We start from the raw sequence: 15,474 nt of genomic DNA on the forward strand, positions 1-15,474 counted from the left end.
AATGTCAAATGTTCATTATGACTCATTGCACATTCCCATGGTAACCATGGTATTCCCATGGTTAATTTTCCTATGCCAATTCATTCCGTCCTTTCGCAGCCGGCAACAGTCTCAGAGAATCACAGAATTTACAGCGCAGATGGAGGTCATTCGGCCCATCAAGTCTACACCGGCTCTTGGAAAGAGCAAACCCACCCAATGGCACAGCAGCAGTGCCCCAGTAAACCCAGCCAACCTTTCCTGGACACTAAAGGCAATTTTAGCCTGGCCAACCCACCTAACCTGTGGAATGAAACCTGAGTACCCAGATGAAACCCCCGCAGACACGGGGAGAACGTGCAGACTCCACACAGGCAGAGACCCCAGACGGGAATCGAGCCTGGGACCGTGGAGCTGTGAAGCAACTGTCCTAACCACTGTGCTACCGTGCTGCCCGTAATGTTTGTTTTAATATTACCGATTGATCAGTCCACATGCAGAACATATTATCTCTTACAGTCGGAATTATATTCAATATGCTGCACAACATCATCAATATATATCTGAAATTTCATTTGTGAAAATGGCGACCACATTGGAGGTCCTGGTTGAGTGGTCTCTTCGAAAAGGAATATGTTAAATATAATCTAGGACCTCTTCCAAATCGTTTGTTTAACCCTCGTTAGCAATACCATTTCACGACAATTCCCACAACATTTACTGAAACTTTGGCCTCTGACTTCATAAAGTTCGTGTACACAGCAAAGAACTCATTAACTGGATTCACCTCCCTTTTTGGCAATTAAAGTTGGTTCATGATGCGGGATGAATTCGAGGATTGGCTATGTTACTCATGAAGTTTGCGCCTCCTCAACGTTGCCCCTTGCCTGAGGTGCGGCCATCCCTCCATCAAAACACCACCTGCCAGTTCTCCCCGCTCAAAGATAAACCTGCCCATGGCCCTCGAGGACCATGGCGACAGTACATTACTTCATAAATCATAGACTTGCATGTCCAAACTGGGAATTATTAATCCAGCTATTAGAACTCATCGCCAATCTTTTCAAATCTCAATTGAAATTCATTTTTCATTTACTGGATAGCAGTGAATTGAAAACATCGTGCAAATTCATCCATGATGGCCCATACGACTCGATTTACCTGCCACGTTTTCAATAGAAAAATAATAGTTGGACATTCTTCCAGCCAGGACAATCCGATATGTTGTGACTCGCCAGAAAGCCGAAGCCAAATCTATTCATTGTCCTCTATTTAACCCATCAATTAATTTTAGCAAATCATTAAACAAGCTAAATTATTATCAATTAATAATTTATTTGATCCGACCTTGGCTGGTCCCTTGATATCCCAGGTGCACTGGAAAACAGAAGGATTTGAAATGCATATTTTGTTCATTTTACCCATTTTACGTGTGGCCTATCAAGGAAAGTTTAGGTATGGGGGACTGTGGTTTTGTGTTAGAAGGGGAAAGATAACATTGAGCTTGCAGGAAGGGAGCAATGGGCGATTTGTACATCCTAATTAGAATGTTATTATTCAAAAAAAGTAACCGAACAGTTGGGCAACATGGCGAGAAATTCATTCTCAGCCAGACCATGGTGCCCAGTTCTCGTCATCACACGTTCGGAAACATGTGGATGTTAATTAAAGGGTTTGAAATGTCTAAGCCAGAGTGGGTGCATGGATTTTAGGTCAGAAGCCAAAGAAAACGCGGATGATGCGACCATGACACAGAATATTAATGCATTAAAAGCGGTGAGGGATGAGAACATTCTAACTCAGCGATTTCCAATAAAACCACTCACCAAAAGTGAGTGGTAAAAGAGGAGGAGATGAATGATTCTGTCTCTCTGACAATCACTGCCTCCTTCTCTCTCCCCCCCTCTCTCTCTCTCACTCGATAAGTGTTTACATCGCACTGCAGCGCCCCATCTCTCCTCAGACAACTCAACACATTTCAGATAGTCCCATAAATTCCTGTTATCCAGGCGTGGTATGTGTAGGGTCTCCAAACAATTTGCTGGGGAACCTCTGAAGGACGTTTCCACGTGCAGGCAAATGAGGAAAAGCCAGAAGTTCGAACTTCCCCTGGGAATTGCGATGGGAATCTGTCGGGGAAGCCCATAACAGATTAACTTGGGACATGTCTGCCAGATTGAACCAAACAGTTACACTGAAAGAGTTTGAGTGAAAAGAGAGTTATATCTCCCAGACGCCCGATGCAGCCTCCCACTACCCACTGCCTGTCTTCTATACCGCCCCTCCCCCGCCCATAAACTGACACAACACCACCCAAGGGACACAACACTCCATCGAGAGTCCCAACCCCACCAGATGAAAACCCCAACTCCGGAAAGCAACACGAACCCCCAACCCGCCGACTCCATATCTTGACCCAATCTCCATCACCCAGATTGACACATCATGACACACTCAGGTCCAAGAAGAGCGGAACTCATTCCCGCTCCCACACACCGAATCCTGCCACCACTACACCCATCAGAGTGTGATCTGTCTCGATGTCTATCCCAGACTGTGCTTCATGAGGGACTGACTCCTCTCGGACTAACTACCCTGTAAGTCCCCTCCTGGACTGACCATCCTGTCAGATCACACGGACTCGGACTGTCTCCTGTCTGGACATATCACTTCTCTGGGACTGACGAGCCCATCTCGAAATTAGTCCATCTCAGACTGACACCTCCTCTCACACTGACGTCCCCTCTCACACCAACCACTCCTCTCCCAGGGACCTCTCCCCTCACACTGACCACTCCCCTCACACTGAGGCCTACTCTCACAAAGACCTTTCCTCTCACACTGACCTGCCCTCTCAACCTGACCCCTCGTCTCACATTGACGCGCATACTGACCCATCTTCTCACACTGCTCTCTCCTCTCACACTAACCCCTTCTCTCACACTGACCCCTGATCACACACTGCACCTCCTCTTTCATTATCTCCTCCTCTCAAACACCCCGCCCCTCTCACTGAGCTCTCCTCTGACACTGACCCCTCACCACACACTGGCCCCTCCATTGACCCCTTCCTCTCACACTGACCCCTCCTATCACAGAATACAACTCTTACACTGACCCCTCCTCTCACACTGACCCATCACCTCATACTAGCCGGTCATTTCACACTGAGATCTGCTTTCACACTGATCCCTCCTCTTTCACTGAACCATCCACATGGACTGAAATCTCCATTCACAATAATTTCTCCAATCAACCTGACCCCTCCTCTCACACTGACGCCATCTCACACTGACACCTCCTCTCACACTTAACCTTCCTCTCATACTGACACCTTTTCTCACACTGACCCTCCCCTCTCACTTACCCCTCCTCTCACACTGACCCTACACACACTGATCCATTCTCTCACACTGACCCCCCACACTGAACCCTCCTCTCACACTGACACCTCCACTCACACTGGCCCCTCCTCTCACACTGAGCCCTTCTCTCACACTGGCCCCTCCTCTCACACTGAGCTATTCTCTCACTGACCCATCCTCTCACACTGACCCCTCCTCTCATACTGATCCACCCTCTGACACTGATCCCAACTAGTCCACTGACCCCTCCTCTCACATTAATTCTTCCCCTCATGCTGACACTTCCTCATGGACTGACCATTCCCCTCACACTTACTACTCCTCTCACAGTGACCAATCCTCTCATACAGACCCATCCCCTCACACTGACCATCCTCTGTCACTGACCCCTCCTCTCACACTTACCCCTTCTCTGACACTGATCCCTCACCTCACACTAATCCCTCTTCTCACAACGACCCCTTCCTCTCACACCGACCACTCCTCTGACACAGAGCGTTCAACTCAAACTGATCCTCCTCTCACACTGACCCCTCTCACACTGACTCCTCCTCTCACACTGACACCTCTTGCACTGACCCCTCCCCTCACACTGACCCCTCTTACACATTGATCCCTCTTTTCACACTGACCCCTACTCTCACACTGACCCTTCCTCTCACACCGACACCTCTCACACTGACCCCTCGAAAAGTGAAACCTCCCCTTACACTGACCCCTCCTCTCTCACAGACTCCTCCCCTCACACTGAACCCTTCCCTCACACTGAGCGCTCCTCTGACACTGACCCTTCTCAACTGACCCCTCTCACTATCATCCCTTCTCAGACTGAATCCTCTCACACTGACGCCACAAATTGTCCATTCCTCTCACTCTGACCCTCTCCTCTCAAAGTATCATCTCATCTTAGAATTTACCCTCCCCTCAGACTCACGCCTCTGTCAGTCTGACAACGCTTCTCACACTGACACATCGTCTAATACTGACCGCTCCAATCATATTGATCCCTCCTCTCTCACCGGCCGCTCACACTGAGCCCTTCCCTCACACTGACCCCTCCTCTCACACTGACCCTCCTATCACACTGACGCCTCTCATAAGAACATCAGAACATAAGAACTAGGAGCAGGAGTAGGCCATCTAGCCCCTCGAGCCTGCTCCACCATTCAATGAGATCATGGCTCATCTTTTGTGGACTCAGCTCCACTTTCCGGCCCGAACACCATAACCCTTAATCCCTTTTGTCTTCAAAAAACTATCTATCTTTACCTTAAAAACATTTAATGAAGGAGCCTCAACTGCTTCAGTGGGCAAGGAATTCCATAGATTCACAACCCTTTGGGTGAAGAAGTTCCTCCAAAACCCAGTCCTAAAACTACTTCCCCTTATTTTGAGGCTATGCCCCCTTGTTCTGCTTTCACTCGCCATTGGAAACAACCTGCCCGTATCTATCCTATCTATTCCCTTCAAAATTTTATATGTTCCGATTAGATCCCCCCTCATCCATCTAAATTCCAACGAGTACAGTCCAGTCTACTCAACCTCTTCTCGTAATCCTACCCCTTCAGGTCTGGCATTAGCCTCGTGAATCTCCTCTGCACACCTTCCAGTGCCAGTGCGTCCTTTCTCAAATAAGGATTCCAAAACTGAACAGAATACTCCAGGTGTGGCCTCACTAACACCTTATACAATTGCAGCATAACCTCCCTAGTCTTAAACTCCGTCCCTCTAGCAATGAAAGACAAAATTCCATTTGCCTTCTTAATCACCTGTTGCACCTGTAAACCAACTTTCTGTAACTCATGCACCAGCACACCCAGGTCTCTCTGCACAGCAGCATGCTTTAATATTTTATTGTTTAAATAATAATCCGGTTTGCATTTATTCCTACCAAAATGGATAAACTCACATTTGTCAACATTGTATTCCACCTGCCAGAGCCTAGCCCATTCACTTAACCTATCCAAATCCCTCTGCAGACTTCCAGTATCCTCTGCACTTTTGGCTTTACCACTCATCTTAGTGTCATCTGCAAACTTGGACACATTGCCCTTGGTCCCCAACTCCAAATCATCTATGTAGATTATGAACAATTGTGGGCCCAACACGGATCCCTGAGGGACACCACTAGCTACTGATCGCCAACCAGAGAAGCACCCATTAATCCCCACTCTTTGCTTTCTATTAATTAACCAATCCTCTATCCATGCTACTACGTTACCCTTAATGCCATGCATCTTTGTCTTATGCAGCAGCTATTTGTGCGGCACCTTGTCAAAAGCTTTCTGGAAATCCAGATATACCACATCCATTGGCTCCCCGTTATCTACTGCACTGGTAATGTACTCAAAAAATTCCACTAAATTCGTTAGGAACGACATGCCCTTTATGAGCTGAGTCTGCCCAATGGGACTATTTCTATCCAGATGGCTGGCTATTTCTTCCTTGATAGATTCCAGCATCTTCCCTACTACCGACGTTAAGCTCACTGGCCTATAATTTCCTGCTCTCTGCCTACCTCCTTTTTTTGAACAGTGGTGTCACGATTGCTAATTTCCATTCCACCGGGACCACCCCAGAGTCTAGTGAATTTTGGCAAATCATCACTCGTGCATCTGCAATTTCCCTAGCCATCTCTTTTAGCACTCTGGGACGCATTCCATCAGGGCCAGACTTGTGTACCTTTAGCCCCTTTAGCTTGCCCATCATAATGACCCCACCTCTCACACTGGCCTCTCCGCTCACACTGAACCAAAAAATTGACATCTCCTCTTATACTGACCCTCTCCTCTCACACTGAACCCTTCTCTGACACGAACACCTCCTCTCACACTGACCCTTACCCTCATACTGACACTTCCTCATGGACTGAACATTCCACTCAAACTGCCACTCCTCTCACAGTGACCCCTCCTGTCATACAGACCGCTCCCAACACACTGACCATCCTCCCACACTGACATCTCCTCACATACTTACCCGACCTCTCAAACTGACCTTTCCTCTCAAACTTACCCCAGCGCTCACAATGACCTCTCCTCTCACACTGACCGCTCCTCTTACACTGAACCGCCCTCTCACACTGACCCCTCCTTTTACACTGAACCATCCTCTGACAGTGATCTCAACTCTCATAATGACCCATCCTCTCACACTGACCCCTGCTCACACACTGACACCTCACAATAAACCCTGCTGTCACACTGAAACCTGCTCTTACACTGACCCCTCCTCTCACACTGAACTCTCCTTTCAGACTGACATTTCCTCTCACACTGACCTCTCCTGTCACACTGACGTCTCCTCTCACACTGACCCCCCCTCTCACACTGATCTCTCCTCTCACACTGACCCGTCCTCTCACTATGACTGCTCCCCCACACTGACACCACACCTCACACTGACCCCTGCTCACACATATTTGCTCTCAATTAGACTCCTCCCCTCACACAGACACCTCCTTTCACAACCACCGCTCTGCTCACACTGAACCCTCATTTCACACTGACCCATACTCTCCAACTGGCCCCTCGTCTGACATTTACCATTAATGGTCAGTGACCATCGTTCTCACACTGCTCCCTCCTCTCACACTAATCTCTCCTCTCACACTGACCACTCCTCACACACTGATCCCTCCTCTCTCCCTGACACCTCCACTCACACTGACTCGTCCGCACACATTGACGCCTCTTCTGATTGTCCCCTCACCACACACTGACCCGTCCTCTGACACACCCCTTCCTGTCACACTGACGCCTCCTCTCTCAGTGAGAATAACTCTCACACTGACACCTCCTCTCACACTAATCTGTCCTCTCACCTCTCACTGGCCCCTCCCCTCACACTGACTCCTCGCCTCACACAGACCCCCCTCACACCGACCGCTCCTCTCACAGTGACCCTTCCTCACAAACTGACCCCACGTCTCACATTGACCCCAAATTCTGACCAATCTTCCAAAACTGCTCCCTCCTCTCATACTAATCTCTCCTCTCACACTGACCCCTCCTCTGACAATATACTCTCCTCTTAAACTGACCCGCCCTCTCACACTGACACCTCCTCTCATACTGATCCCTCCACTCACACTGACACCTCCTCTCGTTCTGACCTCTCCCTTTACACTGCCCGCTGATCTCACACTAATGCCTCCTCTAACACTGAGCCCTCCTACACTCTGAACCCTGTTTTCACACTGACGCCTCCTCTCACACTGACCCTTCATCTCACAACGACGCCTCCTCTCATACACCTCCCCTCACACTGACCACTCCTCTCACACTGATCCATCCTCTCACACTGACCCATCCTCTCAAACTGAACCTGCGCTTTCATTTATTCCTCACACTGACACATCTTTTCACACTAACCTCTCCTCTCACACTTTCACACAGTGTGAGAGGAGAGGTTAGTGTGAAAGGATGTGTTAGTGTGAGGGTTAAATGTGAGAGGAGGTTCAGTTTGAGAGGATGCGTCAGTGTGACAGGATAGGTCAGTGTGAGAGGAGGGGTCAGTGTGACAGGAGGGGTCAGAGTGGAGAGAAGAGTCAGTGTGAGAGGAGGGGTCTGTGTGAGAGAAGCGTTCAGTGTGAGGGGAGGAGTCTGTGTGAGAAGAGGGGACAGTGTGGCGAGGAAGTTTAGTGTGAGTGGAGGTGTCTGTGTGAGGGAAGGATTCAGTCTGAGGGGAGGGGTCCGTTAGAGAGGAGGGGTCAGTGTGAGGCGAGGGGTCAGTATGAGAGGAGTGGTCGGTGTGAGAGGGTCAGTGTGAGAGGGGGATTCAGTGTGAAAACAGGGTTCAGAGTAGAGGAGGTCTCAGTGTTAGAGGAGATGTTAGTGAGAGATGAGTGGGCAGTGTGAGAGGAGAGGTCAGTTTGAGATGAGGGGTCAGTGTGAGTGGAGGGGTCAGTGTGAGAGGAGAGGTCAGGGAATGAGGGGAAATTTTGATGAGGGGAATTTTCATTCCATGAGGCGGTGTCAGTGTGAGAGGAGGTGTCAGTGTGTGAGGATGTGTCAGTGTGAGAGGAGGAGCCAGTTTAAGAGGAGAGTTTAATGTCAGAGGAGTGGTCAGTGTGAGAGAACATGTTAGTGTGAGAGGAGGGATCAGTGTGAAAAGATGGGTCAGTATGAGGGGTCAATGTGAGACGTTGGGTCAGTTTGAGAAGATGGGTCACTCTGAGATGAGAGTTCAGTTTGAGATGAGCGGTCGGTGTGAGAGGAGGTGTCTGTGTGAGGCGAGAAGTCAGTGTGCGGGGAGGTGTCAGTGTGAGGGGAGGGGTCAGTGTGAGGGGAGGGGTCAGTGTGAGAGGAGGGGTCAGGGTGAGAGGAGATATTTGTATGAGGGGAATTTTCAGTCCATGAGGAGGGTTCATTAAGAGAGGAGGGGCCAGTGTGAGAAGGGGTGTCAGTCTGAGAGGAGCGGCCAGTGTAAGGTGAGGGGTCAGTTTGAGAGGACAGGTCAGTGTGAGAGGAGGTGTCAGTGTGAGAGTTGTCACTGAAAGAGGAGGCGTCAGTGTGACAGGAAGGCGTCAGTGTCAGAGAACGGTTCAGTGTGGGCTGAGAGGTCAGTGTCTGAGGAGGCGTCAATGTGTGCGGACGAGTCAGTGTGAGTGGAGGGGTCAGTGTGAGAGGAGAGATTAGTGTGTGAGGAGGGAGAAATGTGAGAAGCTGGGTCAGTATTAAGGTTCAATGTCAGACGAGTAGTCAGTTTGAGAGGATGGGTCAGTGTGAGAGGAGGGTCCAGTGTGAGAGGAGCGGTCGGTGTGAAAGAAGTGTCAATGTGAGAGGGGGAGTCTTATTGAGAGCAGTAATGTGTGAGCAGGGGTCAGTGTGAGGTGAGGGGTCTGTGTGGGGGAGCGGTCACAGTGGGAGGACGGGTCATTTTGAGAGGAGAGATCAGTGTGAGAGGAGGGGTCAGTGTGACAGGAGACGTCAGTGTGAGAGGAGAGGTCTGTGTGAGAGGAGGTATCTGTGTGTGGAAAGGTCAGTGTGAGAGAAGTTCAGTGTGAGAGGAGGGGTCAGTGTGAGAGGAGAGGGCAGTGTTAGAGGAAAGGTCTGTGTGAGGGGAGGGGTCAGTTTGAGAGGAGGGGTCACTGAGAGGGGAGGGATCAGTGTGAGGGGAGGGGACAGTGTGAGAGCAATGGTCTGTTTTAGAGGAGAGCTCTGTGTGGGGGGGGGGGGTCAGTGAGAGAGCAGGTTTCAGTGTGAGATGAGAGGTCACTGTCAGGAAGGAATCAGTCAGAGTAGTGGTCATTGTGAGAGTTGGGATCATTGTCAGAGGATGGGCAGTGAGACGGGTGGTGTCAGTGTGAGAGCAGAGGTCAGTGTGAGCGGCTGGGTATGTGTGAGAGGAGAGGTCAGTGAGTTGAGGTTAGTGTGAGAGGAAAGGTCAGTGTGAGAGGACGGGTAAGTCTGAGAGGAGGGGTCAGTGTCAGTGAAGTTTTTAGTGCCAGAGGAGGAGTCAGTATGAGAGGAGGGGTCAGTGAAAGGGGAGGATCAGAGTGAGTGGAGGGGTCAGAGTCAGGGGAGGTTTGAGTGAGAGGAGGGCTCATTGTTAGGGAATCTGACAGCGTGGGGTCAGTGTGAGAGGAGAGGTCAGTGTGAGAGGAGGAGTCAGTTTGAGAGGAGAGCTCAGTGATAGAGGAGAGTTCAGTGTGAGGGCAGGGGTCAGTGTGAGAGGAGGGGTCAGTGTGAGGGCAGGGGTCAGTGTGAGAGGAGGGGTCAGTGTGAGGGGATGGGTCAGTGTGAGGGGAGGTGTCAGTGTGAGGGGATGGATCAATATGAGTGCAGGGGCCAGTTTGAGCGGAGGTGTCTGTGTGAGGGGAGCGGTCATTGTGAGAGCAGGGGTCAGTGTGAGAGGAGAGGTCATTGTCAGGTAGGAATCAGTCAGGGTAATGGTCATTGTGAGAGTTGCGAGCAGTGCCAGAGGATGGGTCAGAGAGAGAGGTGGTGTCAGTGGCAGAGTTGAGATCAGTGTGAGCCGATTGGTTAGTGTGAGAGGAGAGGTCAGTGTGAGATGAGGGTTAGTGTGAGAGGAAAGATTAGTGTGAGAGGTGGGGTAAGTTTGAGGGGAATGGTCAGTCTAAGAGCAAGTGTCAGTATGAGGGGAAGGGTCAGTCTGAGAAAAGCGATCAGTGTAAGAGTAGGGACCAGTGTCAGTGGATGGGTCAGAGTGGAGTTATCAGAATGAGTGGAGCGGCAGGTTTGAGGTGAGAGGTCAGTGTGAGAGGAGGTGGCAGTGAGAGGAATGGTCAGTGAGGAAAGTGTGAGAGGTGAGGTTAGTGCGAAAGGATGTGTCAGCGTGAGGATAAATGTGACATGAGGTTCAGTTTGATTGGATGTGTCAGTGTGACAGGATGGGTCAGTGTGAGTGGATGTGTCTGTGTGAGGGAAGGGTTCAGTGTGAGGCGAGGAGTCAGTATGAGAGGAGTGGTCGGTGTGAGAGGGTCAGTCAGAGGAGGGTTCAGTGTGTAAACAGGGTTCAGAATAGAGAAGATCTCAGTGTTAGGGGAGGCGTTAGTGTGAGATGAGCGGGCAGTGTGAGAGGAGAGGTCAGTTTGAGAAGGGAAATATTTATGAGGGGAAATTTCAGGCCATGAGGAGGGGTCAATGTGAGAGGTGTCAGTGTGGGAGGAGGTGTCAGTGTGAGAGGAGGAGACTGTTTAAGAGCAGAGTTTAGTGTCAGAGGAGTGGTCAGTGTGAGAGGACAGATTAGTGGGAGATGAGGGAGCAGTGTGAAAAGATGGGTCAGTATGAGGGGTCAATGTGATACGTGGGCTCACTTTCAGTGGATGGGTCACTGTGAGAGGAGAGTTCAGTGTGAGGGGAGCGGTAGGCGTGAGAGGAGGTGTCTGTGTGAGGCGAGAAGTCAGTGTGAGGGGACGGGTCAGTGTGAGAGGAGGGGTCAGGGTGAGAGAAGTGTTTAGTGTGAGAGGAGAGGGCAGTTTGAGAGGAGGTATCAGTGTGTGAGGAAAGGTCAGTGTGAGAGAAAGGTTCAGTGTGAGAGGAGGGGACAGTGTGAGAGGAGAGGGCAGTGTTAGAGGAGAGGTCAGTGTGAGGGGAGGGGTCAGTGTGAGGGGAGGGGTCAGTGAGGGGGAGGAATCAGTGTGAGGGGAGGGGTCAGTGTGAGAGCTGTGGTCAGAGCTGACCCATCCTCTGACACAGATCTCAACTCTCACAATGACAATTACCCTGGCTGATTCCTACCTGACAGTGACCTCTCCTCTCACACTGAACCCTGCTCTCACAATGACCGCTCCCCTCACACTGACCCTCCCCCTCACACTGACCCCTCCTCTCAAACTGACCCCTCCTCTCACACTGACCTCTCCTCTCATACTGACACCCCACACTGACAGATTCCCTAACAATGAGCTCTCCACTCACTCAAACCTCTCCTGACACTGACCCCTCCCCACACACTGATCCTCCCCTCTCACTGACGCATCCTCTCATACTGACTCCTCCTCTGGCACCTACAACTTCACTTACACTGACCCCTCTTCTCACACTTATCCGTCCTCTCACACTTACCTTTCCTCTCGCACTAACCTCATCTCACACTGACCTCTCCTCTCACACAGACCCATCCGCTCACACTGACCTCTGCTCTCACACTGACCCACCACCTCACACTGTCCCCTCCCCTCACACTGACCCCTCCTCTCACACTGAACTCTCCTCTAAAACTGAGCTCTCCTCTCAAACTGACCCCTCCTTTCACACTGACCTCTCCTCTCACAATGACCCCCCACACTGACCCATTCCCTAACAATGAACCCTCCTCTCACTCAAACCTTCCCTGACACTGACCCCTCCCCTCACTGATCCTCCCTGATCAATGACCCCTCCTCTCAGACAGACTCCTCTTCTGGCCCTGACAACTTCACTGACACTGACCCCTCCTCTCACACTTACCCGTCCCCTCACAGTGACCTCTCCTCTCAAACTGAGCCCTCCTCTCACAACAACCTGTCCTCACTCTGACCCCTCCCTCACTGAGCCCTCCCCTCATACTGACCCCTTCTCACACATTTCGGCACTCAAAAAGACTTCCCCTCTCACTCTGACGCCCCCTCTCACACAGACCCCTCCTTTCACACCGACTGCTCCTCCCACTCTGAACCCTGCCCTGACAGACCCCTCCCTTCACACTGACCCTCCTCGCCACACTGAACCCTCCTTCACACTGACCCCTCCTCTCCCACTGACCCATTCTGTCACACTGACCCCTCCTCTCTCACTGACCCCTCCACTCACACTGACCCCTCCTCTCACACTAAACTCTCCTCTTACTCTGACCCCTCCTTTCACACGGATATCTACTCACACTGACCCCTCCTCTCATACGGTCCCTCTCTCACAGTGCCCGCTCCTCTCACACTAAGGACTCCCCCAACACAGACCCCTCCACCACACTGAACTTTCTTTTAAACCTGACTGCTCCTCTCACACTGACCCTTCCTCTCACACCGACACCTCACACTGACACCACCTCTCATACTGACCTCTCCTTCACACTAGCCCCTCCTCACTCAAGGACGTCTCCCCTCACACTGAACAATTCCCTCAGCCAGACCCCTCCTCTCACACAGAACCTCTCGCCACACTGACATCTCCGCCCACACTGACCCTTCCTCTCACAACGGCCCCTCTCACACTGACCCCTCCTCTCATACTGATCCCTCCCCTCACACTGACCCTCCTCTTTCACGGACTCCTCCCCTCACACTGAACCCTTCCCTCACACAGAACCCTCCTCTCACACTGACCCTGCTCGCCACACTGACCCCTCCACTCACAATTAACCCTCCTCTCACACTGACCCATCTTCTGACACTGACACATCCTCCCAAACTGAACCTCCTCTCACATTTGACCCACATAGTGCCACAAACTCTCACACTAACCTCGCCTTTCACACTTACACTTCCTCTCACTGCAACCTCCTCTCACACTGATCTATCACCTCACATTTGCCGCTCCTCTCACACTGACACCTCTTCTTATACTGACCTTCTCTGACACTGCCCTCCCACAGTGACCCCTCCTCTCACACTGACCCCTCCTCTCACACTGACCCCTCCTCTCGCACTGACCCATCCTCTCACACTGACAAATCCTCTCGAACTTAACCTTCTCTCACATTTACGCCTCACCTTGACACATTCTTTCACACTAACCTCTCCTCTCACACTGACCCCTCCTCTCAAACTGACCTCTCCTCTCACACAGAGCCCATCTCTCACACTGAGCCCTCCTCACACTGACCCCTCTTATCCCTGCCCCTGCCCTCACACTGACCCGTTACCTCACACTTGCCGCACCCCGCTCACGGACTCCTCCGATTATACTGACACCTTCTCTCACACTGACCTCACACACTGACCCCTCCTCTCATACTGAGACCTCCACTCACATTGACCCCTCCTCTCACACTGACCTCCCACACTGACCTCCCACACCGACCCATCCTCTCACACTGATCCCTCCTCTCATACTGATCCCTCCCCTCACACTGACCCCACCTCTCTCACGGACTCCTCCCCTCACACTGAACCCTCACCTCACACAGATACCTCCTCACACCTTGCCCGCTCATCTCTCACTAACATCTCCCATAACACTGAGATCTCCTCTACTCTGAACACTCTTTTCACACTGAATCCTCCTCTCACACTGACCCTCTCACACAGACCACTCCTCTTATACTGACCCCTCGCCTCACACTGACCTCTCCTCTCTCACGGACCCCACCCCTCAGACTGAACCCTTCCCTCACACAGACACCTCCACTCACACTGATCCTCCTCGCCACACTGACCCCTCTTCTCACACAGACTCCTCCCCTCACACTGAACGCTTCCCTCACGCAGACCCCTCCTCTCACACTGACTCTTCTCCCCACTCTGACCCCTCCTGTCACTGACTCCTCCTCTCACACTGACCTATCCTGTCACACTGACCCGTCCTCTCAACTGAACCTCCTCTCACATTTAACCCTCACACTAACACATCCTTTCACACTAACCTCACCTCTCACACTTACCTCACATTGACCCATCCACTCACTGCCACCTCCTCTCACACTGATCTCTCGTCTCACACTTGCCGCTCCTCTCATTCTGACAACTCCACTCACAATGACCACTCCTCTCACACTGACCAATCCTCTCACAATGACCCCTTCTCACACTCTGAACCATCCACTGACACTGATCCCTACTCTTACACTGATCGCTCTTCTCAGTCTGACCCTTCCCCTCATACTGACACTTGCTCTTTGACTGACCATTCCCCTCTAACTTACCCCACCTCTCACACTGACCTTTCCTCTCACACCAACCCTCATATCACACTGACCTCTCCTCTCACACTGACCCCTCCGCTCACACTGATCTCTACTCTGACACTGACACCACCTCTCTCACTGACCCATCCTCTGACACAGATCCCAACTCTCACAATGACAATTACCCTGACTGATTCCTACCTGACAGTGACCTCTTCTCTCACACTGACCCTTACTCTCACAATGACCGCTCCCCTCACACTGAACCCTCCTCTCAAACTGACTCCTGCTCTCACACTGACCCACCACCTCACACTGACACCTCCCCTCACACTGACCCCTCCTTTCACACTGACCGCTCTCCTCACACTGAACTCTCTTCTAACACTGAGCTCTCCTCTCAAACTAAACCCTCCTTTCAAACTGACCTCTCCTCTCACAATGACAACCCACACTGACCCATTCCCTAACAATGAGCACTCCTCTCACTCAACCCTCCCCTGACACTGACCCCCCTCCCCTCACACTGATCCTCCCCTATCACTGACCCCTCCTCTCAGACTGACTCCTCTTTTGGCACTGACAACTTCATTGACACTGACCCCCTCCTATCACACTTACCCGTCCCCACACAGTGACCTCTCATCTGAAACTGAGCCCTCCTCTCACAACAACATGTCCTCTCACTATGACCCCTTCCCTCACTGAGCCCTCCCCTCATACTGACACCTGCTCACACATTTCGGCACTCAAAAAGACTCCTCCTCTCACACTGACGTCTCCTCTCACACAGACCCCTCCTTTCACACCGACTGCTCCTCCCACTCTGAACCCTGCCCTG

The 15,474-nt window shown here is 51.4% G+C and overlaps 1 protein-coding gene across 12 annotated transcripts in view; it reads right to left on the reverse strand.

The window, feature by feature from the left end:
- The window catches only part of LOC119960715 (Fc receptor-like protein 3), a 161,948-nt gene that overhangs the window by 82,496 nt on the left and 63,978 nt on the right, over positions 1–15,474 (reverse strand). For 3 of the 12 annotated variants that reach the window (XM_038788323.1, XM_038788327.1, XM_038788328.1), the window contains one exon: positions 1,327–1,356. The exons of the other annotated variants lie outside the window; for them this stretch is intronic. In XM_038788323.1, coding sequence (XP_038644251.1) covers positions 1,327–1,356 — 30 coding nt within the window. The remainder of the gene's footprint in view (positions 1–1,326; positions 1,357–15,474) is intronic. 12 annotated transcript variants of the gene reach the window in all.

The sequence above is a fragment of the Scyliorhinus canicula genome, unplaced genomic scaffold, assembly GCF_902713615.1.
Source record: "Scyliorhinus canicula unplaced genomic scaffold, sScyCan1.1, whole genome shotgun sequence".
Taxonomy (NCBI): Eukaryota; Metazoa; Chordata; class Chondrichthyes; order Carcharhiniformes; family Scyliorhinidae; genus Scyliorhinus; species Scyliorhinus canicula.